The sequence below is a fragment of the Camarhynchus parvulus genome, chromosome 2 (assembly GCF_901933205.1).
Source record: "Camarhynchus parvulus chromosome 2, STF_HiC, whole genome shotgun sequence".
Taxonomy (NCBI): domain Eukaryota; kingdom Metazoa; phylum Chordata; class Aves; order Passeriformes; family Thraupidae; genus Camarhynchus; species Camarhynchus parvulus.
The window spans coordinates 62,240,928-62,260,885 of NC_044572.1; the positions used below are offsets into that span (position 1 = coordinate 62,240,928).

At 36.3% G+C, this 19,958-nt stretch overlaps 1 protein-coding gene across 1 annotated transcript in view; it reads right to left on the minus strand.

Annotated features, from left to right (window-relative positions):
• The window catches only part of RANBP9 (RAN binding protein 9), a 38,862-nt gene that overhangs the window by 10,767 nt on the left and 8,137 nt on the right, over positions 1–19,958 (minus strand). The window contains 6 exon segments of the mRNA XM_030965396.1: positions 89–201; positions 1,003–1,187; positions 3,148–3,170; positions 6,237–6,404; positions 8,140–8,192; positions 18,912–19,023. Coding sequence (XP_030821256.1) covers positions 89–201; positions 1,003–1,187; positions 3,148–3,170; positions 6,237–6,404; positions 8,140–8,192; positions 18,912–19,023 — 654 coding nt within the window.

A 19,958-nucleotide genomic window follows, 5' to 3' on the forward strand; every position in this document is an offset into this window, starting at 1 on the left:
AAATTCTACAATGCTGCTTAAGAAAAAGCTTTATGTAGTATCTGCTTAAGGGAGGAAAAAAGGGATGCAACGTGCTTTCCAGCCTTACTTTGTCTGTTTTTAATGGAAGCTAATTCTTCTAGCACAGTCTGGTCTGTGGATCTGGCGAATGCCTCTGCTGTTGCACAGTATCCATGGTGAACTAAGTAAGATGATACCATTCTAAAAATAAACAAAAACAAAACTCAGAAATACTCATTAAATGCAGGTAAGAAACCAAGAACTCCTGAATGTAAAAACTCTTTGATAAAATAAGCCGAATTGAAAAATTCAGCTTGAAATGCAGAGACCTCTGTACAAGTCAGACAAAAGTAATTCAATTAAGAGTCAGTATATTCTTCAAAACACTGTACAGAAAAATAATTTTTAAAAATAATAAAAGCATAACTTTATTATGATGAATTTTAGTAACAATTATTCATGACCCAAAGGCAGGGTCTGTTCAAATATTAACTGCTAATTAAGCTGTTTTGTTTCTTTTCTCATTACTCCCACTGACGTGAAATTGCTGCAAATTAAGTTTTTGTTTTCACTGAAAAAATAAAAAATGCAAAGTGAGATCCACCATTTTTCCAAGAAATACTAATGAGACACAACTTAACCTGGCATGCTGAAGGCTGAGAATGCAAAGGGAAATTTCCAGAGCCCAGAGTATTAAAACTGCCCATTACAACCACAACTTTCCTACAAACTCCCAAGCCCGTATTAAATAAGACAAATTAGAACAGAAGTCTTAAACTCATCATTATAAAGTCCAAATTATTAATGACACAGACAACTCTGCCACAAAATCTGCTCATACTCCTTTTTACACTGTTATCAAACCTGGTAACAAACTTACTTGTACTATTTTTAATAGCATCTATCACTTTTTGCACAAGACAATAGATAAAACATTTTAAAGATCTCTGAAATCATGCAACTAATGACTTTTAAACAAACTAATAATATTACAAGTCTTACTTCTGAATCATTGTTTGCCACTCTCCTTCCCGATCTCCTATTGGAAATCTGTCAATCTGTGCTTGAATTTTGGTTCTCCACTCTCGCATATAGTCTTCAATATCAAATACAAATGGGTGTTGTCCAAAATTAGCATCCACAACCTCTCCTGGTGTTTGAAGCCCTACTGTAGGGTACAAATTTGGCTGCAAGAAATATTTTAGTTAGTTTTTGACACTTGCCCTAAAATCCCCACTGTTGTGGGTTTGTTTTGTTTTTTTTCCACCTCTAGTAATAACCTCATTGCTTCTAGTAGTGTACTCCAGCAGTAAAAGCAGCTTCTGCCAATACAGCAATACAATGACTGACTAATTTTATTCCCAGTGCTCATAATTTCTTTGTGTTTGGAAGAGGAAAATCTTACTGATATTCTAGCCAGAAAATACACTTTTTAAACTGTGCTACATGTTACAACTTTTGGGGTAAATTCCACAAAATATTATGTAACAATTTTTTATTATTTTAAAGACCAGTCTTTTTCCTTTAAAAAGAGAACAGAAATTAACCTTACAAAGTGGGCCATTTTCCTTTTAGGGCCATTTTCCTTTTAGGGAAATACTTAAAACATCACTGAATTTTAGTGGTAAGAACTGACAGGATAGAAAACTCAATAGCCTCAAAGACCAACTGTAGTGCCTAACAAAAACTGTAACAATGCATTGACAATTTCGTGAATTCCTGGACTTGTAACTAGGAAAATATTTGAATGGCATTTATTGTTGTCTCAGTTTTATTTTCTGCTTAGAAATTAGGTCTCCATGTAAATTTAAAATATGCCAAATATGAGAAAGGTAAAATCTGCCTTGGGATAAAGGTACTTTTCTTAAATATAACGAGCATCTCAGCAATGGCAAGGCAAATCAATTGTTCACTGTGAATGGGGTTTTGTTACTGGGGTCTTTTGTGTGTGTGTGTGTGTGTGTGGGAGGTAGTTTAAATTTTTTTTGAACTTTATGAAATAAATATACCTACATCATAATTACACTGCAGACAATGGTGGTATGGTATAATAGGATGTTGATCTACAGAACTATTATGCTAAATAAATTAAAGCTATCAGTAAGAAGTTATCAACACACAGGTCAGTAGGAACTCTGGAGCCCAGAGAACCCAGTGAAATGAAAAATACTCTGGTTTCTCAAGCCACACCCAAGCCAATCTTGCCTCTATTTTCACAAATACACCATTTGCTTTTTTAAATAAACATGCTCATACTGTTACCTAGTCTAAAATAATCAACAAACCACAAGTCTCAAATCTTTTAATGAGATGGAAACCATTGATTCTAAAAAGGGGTTCAGCTTCATACTTCAGATTATAGTGTTACTTTTCCTGAGCTGGCACCATGTGCTAGCAACCTGAAGATCCAGAATAGTGGCAGTGGTTTCCTACACAAAACACTCAACCCTGTGGTAGGACTAAGAGGCTCCTTGGGTTACTGACTTCATTTTTCCTTAATATCTGTCCTTGACTCTTAAGGCCACACAAAGGGAGCAGCTGGCCAGGTGGATGTGCATCACACACTGCACCTTGAACAGATTAAATCAGAAATGAAGGGGATGAGAAGAAAACCAAAGTAATTGCAGTATCATGCCTGTATCAGTAGTATAGGGAACAGATGCCACTTTTAAGGAAAGCACAATTTAATTGACTCAAAAGCTACAAGACTTCAGATATGTGCACCTTTAAAAAAAATTGATACATTTGTTTCTGTGAAGCAAAACTTGTGAAAATCAGGCATCAAGAATGAGTTACAGTGACAACATCTCAAGCAGCTATCTACCATGTTGGTGTTTAATACATCTCTGATTCTGTATGTAAGGCTTGAATATGCCAAAGCATGTAATAATTATTTACATGTATTATTATTCTGCTAAAAAAAAACCTGAAAAGGAAAAATCTCTTGTAAGGATCAGTGTAAAACCAAAACACCTTCTCCTTCAATTAAAAAATCACCACTGAAATCATGATGAGAAATATCTAATATTAAACTGGCTACAAAGATTATCATTGTGATTCCAACAAACACAGGGTAAATGCTAGTCTGATCTGAAACATCTGTTTAAATACACAAAGGAAAACTATTTGGAAATGCACTTATCTTACCGGTAAATCTGTGAAAGCGATGCCTGTAATAAAGAGAAAATTAAGATTAATTTCCATGTGTCTGGATTCAAGCCTCATTTTCTTAAAGTATCATTATCCGTTCAGAAATCTCACTCAAACCATCTCAGAAATAAGCAAAGTATGGTGAAATCCATGATGCTTATGCAAAATTCACGGTTTTTAAATAATAAATGGCAGTATTTGGCAAAAAGTAATCATCAAAAATACTTAAATTGCCCTTAATTTTTTCAAAATTGATCATAAGACTTAGCAAATCATACAGATAGGCAGATTAGAAAGTCTGAAAGTTCTAGCTACATACTATATTTAGAGAAAAAAGGTAAGGCTATCTGAAAATACTTTTTCACTTGCATGTCATGATGCTGCAACGTCAAGATTTAATGGTGTCTTTTCTTGTTTGCTATTATTTTTCTTCATACTCACTCACAATCTTTACACAAGCAGCACATATCTATAATACTCCAAACCAGCCTGCAAGTGTTTCACTCTAATCCATGCCCTCATGCTTTGGTTTTCAAACAGAACAGCTTAATATCTTCTTACATAATTACACACATCCATCTACCCTTAAAACCAAGGGAGTGATTTTGCTGTCTCAGGATTAGAGAAAAATATGACCTCTATACACTTCAGGAACTTCAGGCAATTTCAGAGGGTGGGAAGCTTTCAGCTAAAAAAAAAACCACATCAGTAATCTCCTTCTGACAGCCAAATAATAACAGTATTTCAGAATTTCCTTTATTGTTGCAAGTATTTTTTTTAATGCTGAATTATTCAAATCCAGTTATCCCTTCAAACTTCAATTTATTCTGTACCACCACCTTTTCAAATTTAAGATGAAAAAAAAGCTTTTAACCTTTTGTCCTAAATTCCATCCCTGTTTTCAATCTCTACTCTTCACCAGGATTTCAAAGCTCAAGAGCATCTGGATTCCTTACACACATCTTTTGAGACAGAAGAATGGCATACTGAGTGAATCTGTTTCCTTTGTTTCCTCCCATCATATCTCAAAGCTATCATTTTATTTATTCCCTGCTCTTACTTTATCTTTTTCTAAGCTATACCATTTTTTCTATGTGGCAATTTTGACATCCAGCTTGCTCTTTTCCAAAATGGAGGCTGCAGGCATGACAAATGATGACTAAGTGATATGTAGGAGCTGGGGTCTTGGGGGTGGCGTGGGGGTTGGTTGGGGCTTCTTTTCAACCCAGGATTTCACACTTGCATAAGAACAGCTTCGCCCTTTCTGCAGCATCAAATCCCAGGCTGAGCCAGAGACTTCCTATATTCTAGGCCAAATATGTGGGCCCAGAGATTAACATTAATGTCCTCCAAGTCCCGAATGTATAGGAGTTCTGGACAACTAGCAACAACTCAGTGAGACAGACAAAATTTCTGATTTCTTTTTCCACTCAACACAGAATCAATTTTCTCATGTCAGAAGCTAAAGCTAGCAAAGTCCATGACAGCAGAACAACTGTCAGGTTTCCTTGTGAAATCCATAAAGTGTTTCTCAGACTCAGTCTCTGACAGATGACATTTTATTAGCCTCCCCTCACCCATGCCATTCTGGTCTCCTCTAAAAATGTATTTTAATCTTTTGCACTGTTGTTTCACAGTTGGCCTAATCCAGTCTGCTTTATGTTTTCCACTGAAAAGGAGGGTTCTGCTCTTCCTTTCCTAGCTCACTCACACTTTCAGGTGACTATAAAGGTAGTGAGAACATCTGTGTCTCTTTAATTGATCACATGATCCAACTTCTCTGCAGGCACATTGTGAATGTTTCAAAAAGGGAAAAAGGTAAGACTGCTTTTCTCAGCTTTAACTCAGTTAAAGATTAGGGCAAACACAAGCCACTTATCTTCCAGCTGGACCTATCCTGCAATAGGATGCCAAAAGAAACAACTACACAGTGCATGCTTCAAGCGTCCCACTGCCCTAGGTCTCAAGGTATATAGACTCATTCAATTTAGAAGGAACATTAAATCATGAAAGAATATAATCACAGAATTGATTACATGGAACGGACCTCAGGAGGAGACTCCTAAGCCCTGCTGTGAGTAGAAGCAGGAAAACTCCCAAGTCAGATGTGTTTGCTCAAAGCCTGAGCAAACAAACTGTCAGTCTCATTCAGGGAGGCTAGAAAAGAATTTAAACCACATCCTTCCCCCTTTTTCCAAACCTACTTTGTATTTGCCAATGTAAGAAAATAGAACAGCAACTTCAAGACCACCTATCTCAATAATCTCTTACTTCATTTCATGCTACCCTCTCCTTTCCTTATCACCATTTCTACCCATCACAGAAACCTTATTCTTTGAGGTTTATCCCTTCAAAGCTCCTGCTCCCCTCAGCACAATTCCAAGATCTCTTCCCAAGCCCCCACTCCTTTCTTAATGCAAGAAGTAATTTTTTTCTTCTTTCCTTACAATCTTGGCTCAATAAATTACATTAAGTAACTGAAATAGATATTCCATAAAAATTTTTAACTTCACCCACTCCTGACATCTTCAAATTCAAAAATTATCTTGTAGTGTTGCCCAATACTACAATTTACTGTATGAGTTTAATGGACTTAATTTTAGCTCAACTTTTATAATTTATGGCTTTAGCCCAACTATGAATGACTCCAGACTGGGGATCCAAAATACACTGTTCTCCAACATATGCTCAAAATAACATGCATCCAATGTAAGGTTTTAGTGAAGGCTGGGTGTTCCCCCTACAGCAGCAAGGAATTTTAGATATATCCATTTTCCTTATCTTCAGTTCTCTTTTTATCTATTACTTTATGACTATCAAGCACTATTTGTGGATTGAGTAATAGAGTTCATTAATGCAAATCCTGTGGAACGAGATGCTGTAAGACCAATCCTCCCAAATTTACAAGGAATGCTAGTGCTAATGGCACAGAAGAAATTATTTTTCCCAGTTCTTTAATTACTTCATAGACTATCAAACTATCAAAAGAACTATTCAAACCCTTTGCTCCTGATGTGAAGAGAGTTTCCTATTAACAACAGACTTAAAGACATAGTGCTGTCATGAAAGGCAGCATTTCTGCATACCCAGGCTGTGTCCATTCTTGGTGTAGAAGCAGGTGTTGTTGATAAGGTTGACACAACAACCAATGACATCGCCCGTAGTAAACGTTGGGCCATAAGGTTGTCCCGTTCCAGAGGAACAGAATGAATGGCCATCGTCTCCATGGTAACCATATGAATGTTTATCCCAACCTAGAGAACAAAAGCATTTGCAGTTTATTCATTTTCTTCATTATTAAATAAATTGAAGACTGTGCTAAGTTGGTATATTCTAGCCAGGTTAACACAATTAATTACTATGCTCAGCTTTCTAATATTGCTTATCTAGGAAAGCCACTGTGTAATCTTTAAAATGACAACTTCTTTTATCAAAATGGCTGAAAAAGTAATTGCATTTGTAGTATATAACAGGTAATGCAAATTCAGATAACACATTTTTCTCTTTACTCCAACATACAGTATTACCAACCCCAAAAATATAATCAGCTACAATGCTGAAATTCAAAAAGCTATATACAGATCTGACATGTCCCAGTAAAGCAGTGAAGATTCTCCTGTTCTCCCTTTCATTTTGCAAAACTATTGCTACCATATGTCATAATCAGATTTGTCCTGGCTACAAACCAAACAGGCATCTCTGGGGAAACATATTTCTAGTCCTGATTATTCTCAATGACTATTCAGCAGCAAGCAGCCTCTGCATAATAACAGAATCTCTAGACTATAGCGTAACTAGCTATGCTGCCCCTGAAAATAAAAATAAATTTTAAATAAAAGGAAAAAATTAGCAATACAGGTGAAAATCACAGCCAAGAGCTAATCATTATGCATGCAAATATGGTGCTGATTTTGCAGTTGAAGAAGCTGTAGAATCTTTAAGAAGCTTCATACTCTTACACTACTCAATGACATTCACAACAAGCAATCTTGGTCTGTGCTCTTTTATAAATACCTATCTACACTCTCTGCAAGTCAATACTGAACCTCTTCTGTCAAGCTGCTGCCTAGCTGCTGCCTGTTAATTTGGAAATATTTTACACACTTAGACCCTTAATCTTTATCATCAGTAGCTTCAGCTGGTACAATATTAAGCATCTCTCAGTAAATTAAAGACAACCCCAAATTATTGCAGTTACATTGATTAGTAGTATCTTTGATAATTATAGCATCCTAAATCAAACCTAATACCACCCACTAATAATTCATGAGCCTTAGGTGGGCTTGCAGTGTAATGGGGACTTGCAGTCATCATATGGATCTCTACCAGAGCATTTGGTAAGAAAGTTAAAACTCAAAAGTAATGAAATGCAGATACTCGAAGGTCAATTCAACATGGTTTTATATTTTGGTAATTTCAAGTCGGTTGGTTTTGGGTGGATATTTTTTTACACATTTAAAGATCTGTTAAAAACCCAGTTTTTTATGTATACACATACAAATTCAGAGATACTACAGACAGTTGTTAACTAGACAGTGTCCCTGACCATGCAGGTCAATGGAACAGTCAAAACTTAAAACTAGGCTACATACTCTTAGTATGAAGGCTGGAAAGGCAAAGGTACAGAAAGCAACAAAAGGAGAGCTCCCTCCATGTTTGACAGAGAGTTTTTATCATAGTAGATAATTTTTATTGCTAGAAATCCAGCATACAGAGCATGGAAATCTATAGCTTCATTTTTTATCGGGACACATGATGAAAATTTTATACTATATTTGTTTGCTAAAAAATATCTTCATAATGTTAAAAATAACAGTAAGAGCTGACAGAAGTAGTACAGGAGTAAATGTACAGTAAAAGTTAAACTTTTCAGCTGCAAGTGTTACATAACTCCAGTAATAGATACAACACAGAGGTGTCATGCTACACTCTATTGCTTACCAAAGCTGAAGCATATTTGAAAAACCAATGTAAGTAACTGAAACATACCTGGTAGTCTGTTCATGTTCACACCCTGTGCCGAAAGCCCAATTCCCATGTAACTAAAAATGAAAGAACAAAAGAAATGCATCTGTCTCTTACAAAAATACCACATGTATGTGGAACATTGCCAAGAAACACTATGCTGACTAATCATGTACCAATTAAGCTACTGAGAGGTCATTTAATAGTGGCAGAAGAACACGGGATTCCCAGCATATATGGTTTAATATGGACAGATCCTGCCTCCGCAGGAGGTAAGGACAACTTCTTTTCTTTTTGGCATCCTGGGCTAAAATGATGTTCCATTTATGCTAACATTTTATTAGTTAAAATGTTTAAAGCATGAACAAAGGAAGCCAAAGGTCATATCTTATTTTGAAAGTAGGGGCACAGCCATACACATACCAATTTCATCATCTTCAACATACCTAATGATGTTTTGCAGACAAACTGGAAGGAGTAATTTTACAAAATACATGCAACACTGCTTTACTTCAGCAGCAAAATGCAACCTTGCACAGCACTTATGAAAAGATCACACTGAAACATTAAAGGCCTGGATTGTACAGCAGAATGTTAACTTGAGAAATTTACCAACAATGGCACTCAGCTGCTTGTAATCTGATGGCAAACTAAAGAGGGGAAAATATTTTTACTACACTAACCGGTAATCTGAAATAAAGTCCAAAAGCCAGCTTTACAAAAAGGTGGTTTTAATAAAATCAGTGTCCAGGACAGTTGTTAACAATTTAATAGCAAATATTACAAAGCTGAAATGAAGAATTTCCTCATCCCTAAATAGCACTATTAGAAGTTAGCAAAATCAATTTTGCTTGTTTCTTAAGCAGAACTAATGCCATTACCAAGACAACAAGGAATACAAAAAGAGAAACAGCAAAATGAAAATCTAGACTTTCACCACTGTCCTTTGCCCAAAATAAAGCAACCCCCCTCCAACAACTAAAACAAGCATCCAAAAATCACCTGAACCTACATTTACTTGTTACCAAATCATTCGAAGTATTTTGACACTAGTTCACATCAGTTAACAAGAATTTGCTACGAAATAATAAACTGTATGAAAACAAAATATTCACCTGTGGCAATCTAGAAAGTTTAAGTCAACAAACAAGACCTTTGTATTCCCATCTCATAAAATGAAATTTTTAAGCAACTATTCCACTTGGAAGTGCAAGTTAATCTGCTATTTAAAATGCTTTTGCCACAGAATGGAACTGAGCAGAACATCTCAGAAGTGACATGCTTAATTGTGTATGGGGGTTTCTGCTCTTTCTGTGGATCATTTCTAACAGTTACCTTACCTGATTCTATGTTTGATACCTCAAAAGCCCTCCTCTGATAATTTCTAATGTATAATAATACCATCTTGCTCTCCTTCAAACATACCAGCATGAAATGGAACCTCAGAACCATATATAGCAGATATTACATTTAAAAATACTGAAGAGCTGAAGCAAAGGGCAACAAACAACAGGATTATTCTTTGCTGCACTGCTGAATACATTACTGAGGCACCACTGCAGCAGCAGATTCAACAAAATAATTATAAATGAAAGCAACAAGTGGAAAGACCTTGATTTTGTCCTAAATAATAAAGGCAGAGTTGTTATTAGCATAGTCTGACACAAGAAGGATACTCATGTGAAGACTGAAAATCTCTTATTCGTTAAAGAAAGGATGTTTACTTTTAAAAACAATTTTAGATAACTTTAACTCCACTGACTGCAAAAAGCCTTTGAATGCAAGTCAGATTAAAAACGCAATCAAGCTTCTGTTTCAGTATTTTTATAGTAACAAGACTAAGGTTACACAAAAATTCAAAATATTAGATAGAAGATCATGGTCTAGGCAACAATTTGGTAACACCACTGTTTTCTTCCTCAGATATCCTAACTTCCAACCTTCCTCAGTAACAGCTGTAAACACAGGCAAACTGTATTTAAATACAGCTGGGAACAAGGAATCTTTACCTACTGGTAGTGACTGGAAAGCACTAGGCACCAGCACCATCTCAGGAAGAAGATGGATGTTAACAGTACATATTTTTCCCTGGGATGCACTTACAACTACTCGAAATGTTAACACCATTTTGTGAAGGAGACTTGCTATTAATAGAAACTGAAGTTAGATAAAAACATTGCAACTAATAAATTTACTACAGACACCTTTTACAAGGCAAAAGGAATGTCTACAACTTATGGTCTGAAGCAAGAGAAATTAAAGGCTCATCAATTAAGCTAATTATTATTTTTTAGAGTTGACAGATAGCTAATTTCACGTTCAACTAGGTTAGTACACTATAAACTATGGGGGGAAAATAGTACCATGACAGACAGGCTTTAAATGCTCTAAAACTTATTAAAAGGAATTGTATCTATCCCAAACCACTACATGAAACTTTATTACTTTTTCCCCACACCTGTAACCTTCAGACTGGAATGGACTTTTTTGTTTGTTTTTTTAAGACACTTAACCCTTGTTTACGTCAAGAGTCAGGGTTTGCAAAGACTTGCTTCAGTGGGAGGAAGTACACAAACTGTCCTCCCGTTTGCTGCTTAAAGCTCACATTTCATGCACGTCAGGATCGGAAGAGTAGCAGAGCTACGTATTTAAGTTTTCCTCCCTTAGCTTATGACAAAAATGATGGGCAGCACAACAAGCAGCCCAGGTGCAATGCAGGCCAAGAATGTTCTAAGTCAACTCATGATGCTGTCCTGTCACATTAAGAGGTTTGGTCTAGGAGACCCAAGTGGACCTGTCCTTCCTGTCTGCAGCTGTGTTGGCCATAAGAGCTGTCCTTGGCAAGTGGAAGTGTCAGCACCATGAAGAAGCATGCTCAGTCCATCCTGTAGCACCTTCCAAAAATGGACACAGCTTTGTGGCTTCAGAGACCAGAGAGGGTGAACAGTGGTGTGGTTCTGATGCTGCCTCCTTTAGTACCTGAGGACTGTCCCTCCACCTCAGCTCCCTACCCAGACATGTCCCTGGCTGTTGCAGTGGGAGGATCATTTACCCAGGCAAATGGCACCAAGTGGCCTGGTGCCTGTTTTATTAAGCAACCCCTCTTTTGAGCAATTTCAGTCCCACTGGCTGCTACTGATCACCTCATTAACATGCTCAGCTCTTACAGGATCTCAAAAAATAACAAACAACCACTCATGGAAGACATGAAATCAACCCATGAGAGTCTGAAATTAGAGAATGTAGCTGGAAAGCAATTTAAAGTACAGACAAATTGGTATTAAGGACCAAGAAAGCAAGTGTATTTTACAAAGACTTTTTTTTTACTTCAAATTGTATTTATTCTTGTTCCAATCCAGTTCAATTAAGATATAGGTTACCATTTTAGCGTCTCTGCACATTTTCTAGTCTACATTTCACAAGTCATACAGAAACTTTAGGAACACCAGAAAACTACAGAAATTAAAATTCGCTGAAGAGTCTTTTTTTTTTACCACAAAGCAAAAGAGAAAACGTCAAAAAAAAGAGGCCTTATGATACCTACTTTTTTCCTGTAACACATACTGAAAAGCCTAGGCTTCTCTGCAGAGAAATGTTTAAGAAGCAAAAAGCTCACAATAACTATTTTCTCCTCAAGTATCTTTCTAGTCAAAGAACTAAATTTACATTTTTGCTGGAGCCTTAAGTTTCTACTTGGATGCCTGAATAGATTAATTTTGAGAAATAAAAACATCCAGAGCCAAAGAGAAGGAACAAACAGCAGTAAGAGATGGTACAGAACTTCAGATGCTAAAAGATCAAGAAATTAACAAAACCCAGAAAGAACCACAACTCTGATTTTTATTTATAACTGTTCCATTCGATCTTGTAGCCACTATGTTGAAGGTATATGGAAGATCTTTCAATATGAAAGCTGACAAAAATCAGAACTCAGATTAATTATATCCTATCCTGCTCACTCCATAAAGAGGAATCTCAAAAACTATACCAAACCACAGACAACTCAGAAAGGCTGAAGATAAATTCAAGTACTAAACAATCACTTCTCTAGTAAAAAAAAAAAACCAAAACAAAAATTCCATGCTGTATTTATAAAGCCAACTAACATAATCTAGCAGATACTTACATAATAGTATGTGGCAGACTTCCTACTACAGAAATTTCACCTGTTATCTCTGCAAAGAGTCAAATTTCTTCTGACTTCCATTGTGCCTACATATGCTACTGAAGACATTATAACCTGGGGAACTGCTGCATGATGCTTCAAAAACCAACTCTTTTGCTGTTGCAAAAAGTAAGCAACCAACGTGGTGCCTTATTCTCTACACGTTATCCATTTAAAGGAAGCAACTTCAACCATACAGCATTAAAACTTAGGTTACCATATTATCTGTAGGGAACCTAAGACAAAGCACTAAAAGATTACAGCCATAAATAAGGCAACTGAAAACACCCTAATGTTTTCAATGCATAGATTATTAAGAAAAGCAGAAGTAACGCTGAAAAAAAATATAAGCTATATACCAAGTAGAGTTTGCTTTATCATAATGTTACTACCTTGGAAAGAGGACAAAGAGAAAAAAAATGCATCATCTTTAGGACTTTAAAGACTCAATGAATTTCTATAGGGCCCTCACAACTGGCTTGCAATGACATAAAAAGTTTGAATAATGTTCTCCTATAGTTTTCTACACTGCTTTCACTGACACTATGAGGCCAGAAATAAGCCACATTAAAAAGGTACCTACGTTTATCTTTAATATAGTTACTCTGCATTAAAATTTTGCAGAAATGTGCCAATTCAAGATCCTTATTGTCTGCACAATCACAATAAGAAATGAGATGTTAATCTATTTAAATGTTTCAAAATATGCCAGACAGTTTGAGTCTTTAATTTCAAATTGAAAACAAGTTTAATTTTACAGAGTATTTCCAAGGAAACAGTATTTTGAACACGATAAACTCAGGTTTCAGATCAATGCAGTTCTGCATAGAGAGGCAAAACCAAAAATACATCAGGCAGTCATTTTGCATAGTGCTCGAAACTGCTACTCCTGTAACATTTTGCTTGTGATTGCTTTAATGTTCCTAGAAGGATGCTCATTTACTGACATCCCTCCCACTTTGAGGTTTCATCATTTCATCCTGGGACACTTGTCCCCAAGGACTAGAGCCTTTTTGGGGCCCATACTGTCAGAAAAGAATAGTTACAAAGAAAATAATATAATGTAAATGTGGACTACAGTAAAGTTAGCATCTATACACTGTATTTATGTGAATGAACTTCAGAAGAAAGAAGTAAAAGATTTTTCAAGAAGATAAGACCAAGAAATCAAACATATTCTCTTAACACTCTTTTTAAATTACAATTTTCAATTTCTAGCATACACCATCCAAGAAAGAAAACTTTTGTCACAGCTCCAATATTTCTGACCAGGTAAACACAAACCTCAATCAATCTTATTAAACATTTAGTTAATGTTCATTTCTGCCAATATCTGGTCTCATACACTCAGGTAAAAAATTAATTACTGCTACAGTTTAAGAAAAGATACACTTGCTGATTCATGACCTGTTCTCTTCTTGCAGCTGCTACAATTCAAATGAAGACACTAATGAAGGAAGGATACTTCAGACCTTATCAGATTCTACCCTATACACAAGTACTCTGCAAGGCCTACTTATATGTAGAGACTGAGTGAAGTTTTGCATGTTGTTTTACTAAATGCCTGTTCTTTTAACAAATACCAGCTGAAGACATATTAAAACTATAAAAACAGGTCTTGGGACTGCATAAAATTTTCAGAATATATTAATAATGTACAAAACAAATACAAACCAATCAGCAACTGACAGTGTTATATATTTTGTTTATTGGCTAATGCTTCTGTTGAACAAGAAAATGGGTAGACTGGATGCTAAAGGAAAAGCCAACTTACTGCAACACAAACAACTTGTAATAAAAAAAGTATAGTTTGTGTTTGAAGAGCTACACATACATCCTCTAGGAGACAACAAAGCATTTATGACTCAAACACTCTAAAACAGTTCAGGCTCCGCCGCAGGCATAGGTGTCATGAACACTCAAACTTAATTCTCATGGTATTTTTGTTTTGGATAGTTTTTCCTTTTTTTACTTCACCACCTACTTCATCACATACACAACACATACTACACAAGATACTGCCAAAACAACAGATGACTGATTGTATACCCAGCGTTAAAAACCAGCCATAGTGTAACAAGTGTTTAAAGCCTTATTAACACTGCTTTACCAAAAATATACTGATTACTTGCATGAATTCTGTACTAAAATTTTAGAGCACTATATTTAGCAGAACTTACACATGGTGCTATAAAGGCTGGCCATGAAGATCTGCATCAGCACCACCGCACCACAGACTAAACAACCCTGCTCACACAAGTGCAAGCTCAGTGCTATTTGCTAAAAGGATACAGCCTTTCTAAACTTAGTTTTCATCAATTCTTCTGGATGGCTAACCACTCCCAATCCTTGTTTTTATTCTTCTTTTAAAAAAAATCAGCAATGCTCCAGGCCAGGTTGGATGGAGTGTTGAGCAACCTGATCTAGTGGAAGGTGTGCCTGCCCTTGGCAGTGGGGTTGGAACAGGATGATCTTTAAAGTCCCTTCCAACCCAAAGCATTCTGTGATTCTATGATTTTGCATTTTAAGCATACATCTTCCTCAGCTGTTCTAAAAGCACTGAAGACTGTCTAGAAGTACATGCTATTACTACCATTTTTTGCTCATTCTTATTAATTGTATTTACAAATCAATGAGTAAGAATGGACAGAAATTCAAGACATGGAAGATAAAATTATTGTTCCCAGAAGTTCATTTTCTCTGGGAAAGAACATGTCTCTCCTGGTGAAAGATTTAAAAAGCCAAAAGGCTGTATTTAAACTAAAATTAATGGATATGAGCTACACCATGACCAAAAGTAGCATTCCCAGGCCCTTTGTTTCACATTTTGCTTTCTGCTCCTAGTTTCACCCTCTTTTGCTGTCATAACTACTCATGAAATGATACAAGCAGCCATACTGGGGGAAAATGAATGAGAACAATCTCACTCTGGAGGTCAGCTTTTGGAAAATAAGTTATCCAATCAGATTTACCATGAAGCTGATACAAACAGTCACAAACTGGGAAAAGGGACACCAACTCAATGAGTGTTCAGAGACTGCTTCTTCTCCTGGCCAAAATTTTTTATTTATTTTTAAGTTAACTGGACATTTCAACAGAGATGCAGACATAACTTACTGTTAGTTAATAGTCCCCTTCCTACCATGCTTTCTAATCATCACCTTGGTACTGTTCCCCATACACCCATTACCCTTCTACTGTTACTCACATAACCATCCACAATGTTCCACATGAGCCAAACAAAGCAAAGCCAAAGAGACTATAAAAGGAGAGAATATATATAAATAGAAGCCCTTAGGCTACAAAAGACAACATGAAACTAAGAAAGAAAACTGAAAAAATAAAGAACAACAGGAAATATTTACAAAGCAATACGACAGTTGGTTAGAACTTTCAGCAAGAATTCAAAAATATCTAGAGTAATTATTTCATGTATCTGTACTGTAGCAGCACATCAGGACTCCTTGTGTCAAACACTCTACAAATACCAAGACGGATTTTGTTAGAATGATATTTCAACCTTACTACTTCTACTGAACTTAATTCTCACTTCCCTTTTTCTCATCCAGTACCATCAGTTACTGACCCTATTACACCACATGGAGGTATCAAAAAGCAACTTTGCTGCTCATCTGCTCTGCAACACCAATTCCCATATCCAGTTCTTCCTTCCTAGTAAAGCTGTTTTTTTCACACTTTCTTCAGTGTGTTCATAAGGTTCTCAAAGTTGGTCATGAACTTCTGCAAAATTAACATATTACACACCTTCAAATTTCTACTCAAGCCAGTTACTCACCTAGATACATTAAAGAATTTAATGACCTAGGTCATTAGAGTGACAAAACCAACTCTGTGCTCAAACACAGCCACAAGAAGACATGCTACATCCACACCCTAAACAAAAAAGAGCTGTGCTTCTTCAAAGAAGAATCATTTTTGCCCTGCTACTTTCAGATATGCAAGATTAGATTCCAGAAGCAGCACCTTCAAGTACTACAGTAGTATGAAAAACAGATCTCCTACAGCAGGTTTTTAGTAAAGGGTTTTTGATTATTTCAGGCAAGTCATGCTAAGTAGAGCACACAAGCAAGAAGGCTCTTAGATATACTCCTATAATACGGTACATGGACTAAATACTTTCAACGGAGTTTATTAAAAAATTAAATAGAAGTAGTAAAGACTACTACCAAAGGGAATCCAAACAAACAGCACAAAATTATCCACTGACATTTATGCAAGCTGCAAGCTGTACTTCAGCTTACAGATAGATATCTCAGTTGTCTCAGATAGTCTAGGATTTACTTTAAACAGTATGGTAAAATACAGCTCTGCTGCTGCCACAGCTAGGCTAACACCTTGAGAACACTTGATTTTGCAAGTAAGGCATTTTAGCTAATTGACCCAATTAGTTACATGCTGGTCTTCTACAGATATGGTCCTCCTGAACTCTGTTCCCATTACTAGATAACAAAAAGAAAAAAAAAATGGCAAAAATGTACCTGGAGCAAGCCAGGTGAAACACAGCAGGCAGTGAAAAAGAACTAATAAATCCAAACTGACAGAAACTGGTTTCTATAGTCCTATTTCTCTGCATTAAATTCCCCAGTTTACTTATTATGGAAAAATTTATTAGTTTGAATGCAAGGTAACACTGAACTGTAAGAGATTCATCCTGCATCTCACCAAAGACCACCTAGACCTGAGAACAGGGTCTAGAGATACACATTTAACATCCAGTGAGGTGCCACATGTTGACTCCTGGTCTTTATCAGCCAAGCAGCATTTGGCTTTAGCTGTGTGTACAGTATTTCCCAGCTACCATACTATCCGACACAATGAAAAAAATTCACATCTCAGCTCATTATGCAGCTAATGTTTCATAAAGTGACACTAAATGAAGTTCACAAGGCTGAAGCAAGGATGAGCCAGTATTAACTGAAAAAAGTACCCCTCCATTTTTTATGCAATCTCAGCAGGCAACTTTGCAAGTCATAGCTATGTACATCTCACAAGTAACCACTTAAATACAAAAAAACTTGAAAAACTTTACTCAGTGATGTCTTCCCACTTTTGCAGGGTTGCCTTACTGAATTTGAAATTATTAAAATCCAACACAAAGGATCTACAGTGAAGTGTTAGAGAAGCTATGTAAAATGACACACCCACATATGTGGACACTTTTTGAAATCCATCACTTCAAAAAAGCTACCTTCCAAACTAAGGAGGCAGAAAACTATTTCAAGAAGAGACACACCACTAGCAAGTCACAATAAGAACTTCTCCTTAACCCACAGCAAGCAGCAGGATAATTTTTTAAAAAATGTTCCTAAAATTAAAAATACCCCAAAAACCAAAAAACCAAGAAACCTCCCCCCCCACACCCCAAAATACAGGTGTTCCTAAAATCGGTAGCAGAATGCAACTTGAAAAGCTAATTTCTACCACCTCAATTTAAAAATAATTAGGTCTTCACAGTGTAACAAAAGTAACTATGGCTGTAAGCTTTTCACAGCAAAGAACTCTCCCAGGGATAACTTTTGAGAACAGAAATAACAACAAACTCATAAATGCCCCTACAAAGCTGCAGCACTACTGAAAGGATATTCTTTCAAAATATCACTACGCAATACTATAAGGAAAACAAAGAAGTTTGAATACTGTTTCTGACTTAACAGAGGGCTTACAGGACTCTGGGAAAATGAAAGAAACAAACTGCAGCAAGACAAAGAAAAGACAAAGGCACTGAATTTCATCCATGGTTCATTCTCTCAAGATTTACTGTCACACCAGGGCATAAGCACCTGTAATATGCTTGTACAGTACCTAGAACAGGGACAGCCAGTCCTGACTACAACCTTGAAGCAGAACCAGAGAATGTACTACAGCACATTAGAAAGCAGTCCTACAGTGCATCAGAATTAACACACATCCTCTACCAAAAGCAGTGAAAGATGAAAAAGAACTAAAGTGCTTCAGCAAAGATTTCATTAGCACTTCAAGACTTTCCCAGGTGAGATTCTATCTGCCTCAGCAGACTTAAAAGCATGTATCACTTGTGCTTCAACAGATTCATAATTCAGATGGATTATGGGAAGCAGCAGCTTCTTACTCATCAATTCTTGTTCTTTCCATAGGGTGATAAATTCCCAGGCACTTATTCAGAATATTCCCTTTATTCTTATTACTGTTCATCAACAAGTAGCCTTAAGAATAACTTTCTGTTTCAAAATTGATATGACATCCATGAAAAGATCACACTGAGGAAATAAGTTGGTCTGCTACACACCCTAAAAATTACATCAAAGTGTGTAAATCCATATAGCCCAAACCCAGCACCTTTAGAGGTAAGAGCAGGGTCAATCTGGTCATTCAAACCCTAACTTTTCTTGTCAAGAAGAAATGAGATGATGTTTTGATATTTATTGTACACTGATTTGTGGACAATAAATACCACAATCAGTTCTCTTAAAAGAATCAAATATAAGAGTGCAATTTCTCAACAATAAGGAATCAAGCTATATAAAGTAGTAAAATAGGAAAATAATTTTTGATACTGAAAACATCTGTTGACTGAAAGATGATATAAGGCAGTATTTCAAGAAACAATTAATTCATAATGCACTCTGCTTACCCATCTCTTCCCTTACTGACAATTTTAACTTCGAAATAATATATGCCACAGGCTGCAGGTATAGGATGTGTAGCTCGAACAGAAGCAGCATCTTTTGGAGTTTTTCCATGACCTGAAAAACAAGAGCATTCAAAACACACAAAAAATGTACTTTAGTTAATTGCAGAAGGTGACTCAAAGCTATGCAGGCCAACTACTCAAACCAAAAGACTTATGCAATGAGCAAACAACATATAATATTCTTATCAACCTGATTTTTATGCTGGAGTATTTTGTTTCAAATACTGTAAGCACCTGTATTGCAACCAAGGATGCTAAAAGAAGTCCTGGATATAGTAATCCAAATAGGTCCTCCTCCAATTATTTAAAGGGAAACCAGGAAAAAGTTTCACCATTCTAAGTAACATGATTGACAAAAGGCCACCTGTGTTTGAAAGAACTGTATGATTTCTCAAATGCACGGGGCTTACTCATTTTTATAAACTGAAACACAAAGTAAGAGAGTTTCATCTAATGCTTAGTACTTCTCAATCTACAAGTTACTGAAGGCACTTCAATTCTAACACCCTTCAGAATAAACATCAGTCATTATACAGAACATGCTACTCACAATCAATTTCTACATTCCAATGTTGTTCCAGGACAGCATTAAGCCTTACAGTCTGCAACTGAGCTCATGCAGCTCCTACTCCTTTTTCTTATTAGGCTCACTCTACATTAGCTCTGTCACAATAATGGCCAATTTCAGCTCTTGTCTACTCCCAGGATTTTCAACCCAAACCCAAGAGCCACTTGCATTCTACTAACTCCAACCTTCTGAAGGTGTCATTCTCCTCACAGCCCTTTCCAAAAGCAACCTGGAAGCAGGCTTTTGACCAGATGACTTGTTCTAGCAACAACCTGCTCAAGCAAGCACAGTGTCTCCCAAGTACACCCAAAACTCCTCAACTTTTGTGTGACAGTCATGCATGGGCCAGTGGACATAGTTTAAAAAAATTTAACAAACAAGATGGAAAGCATATTGGATCATGGCAAGAAGCAAGGCAA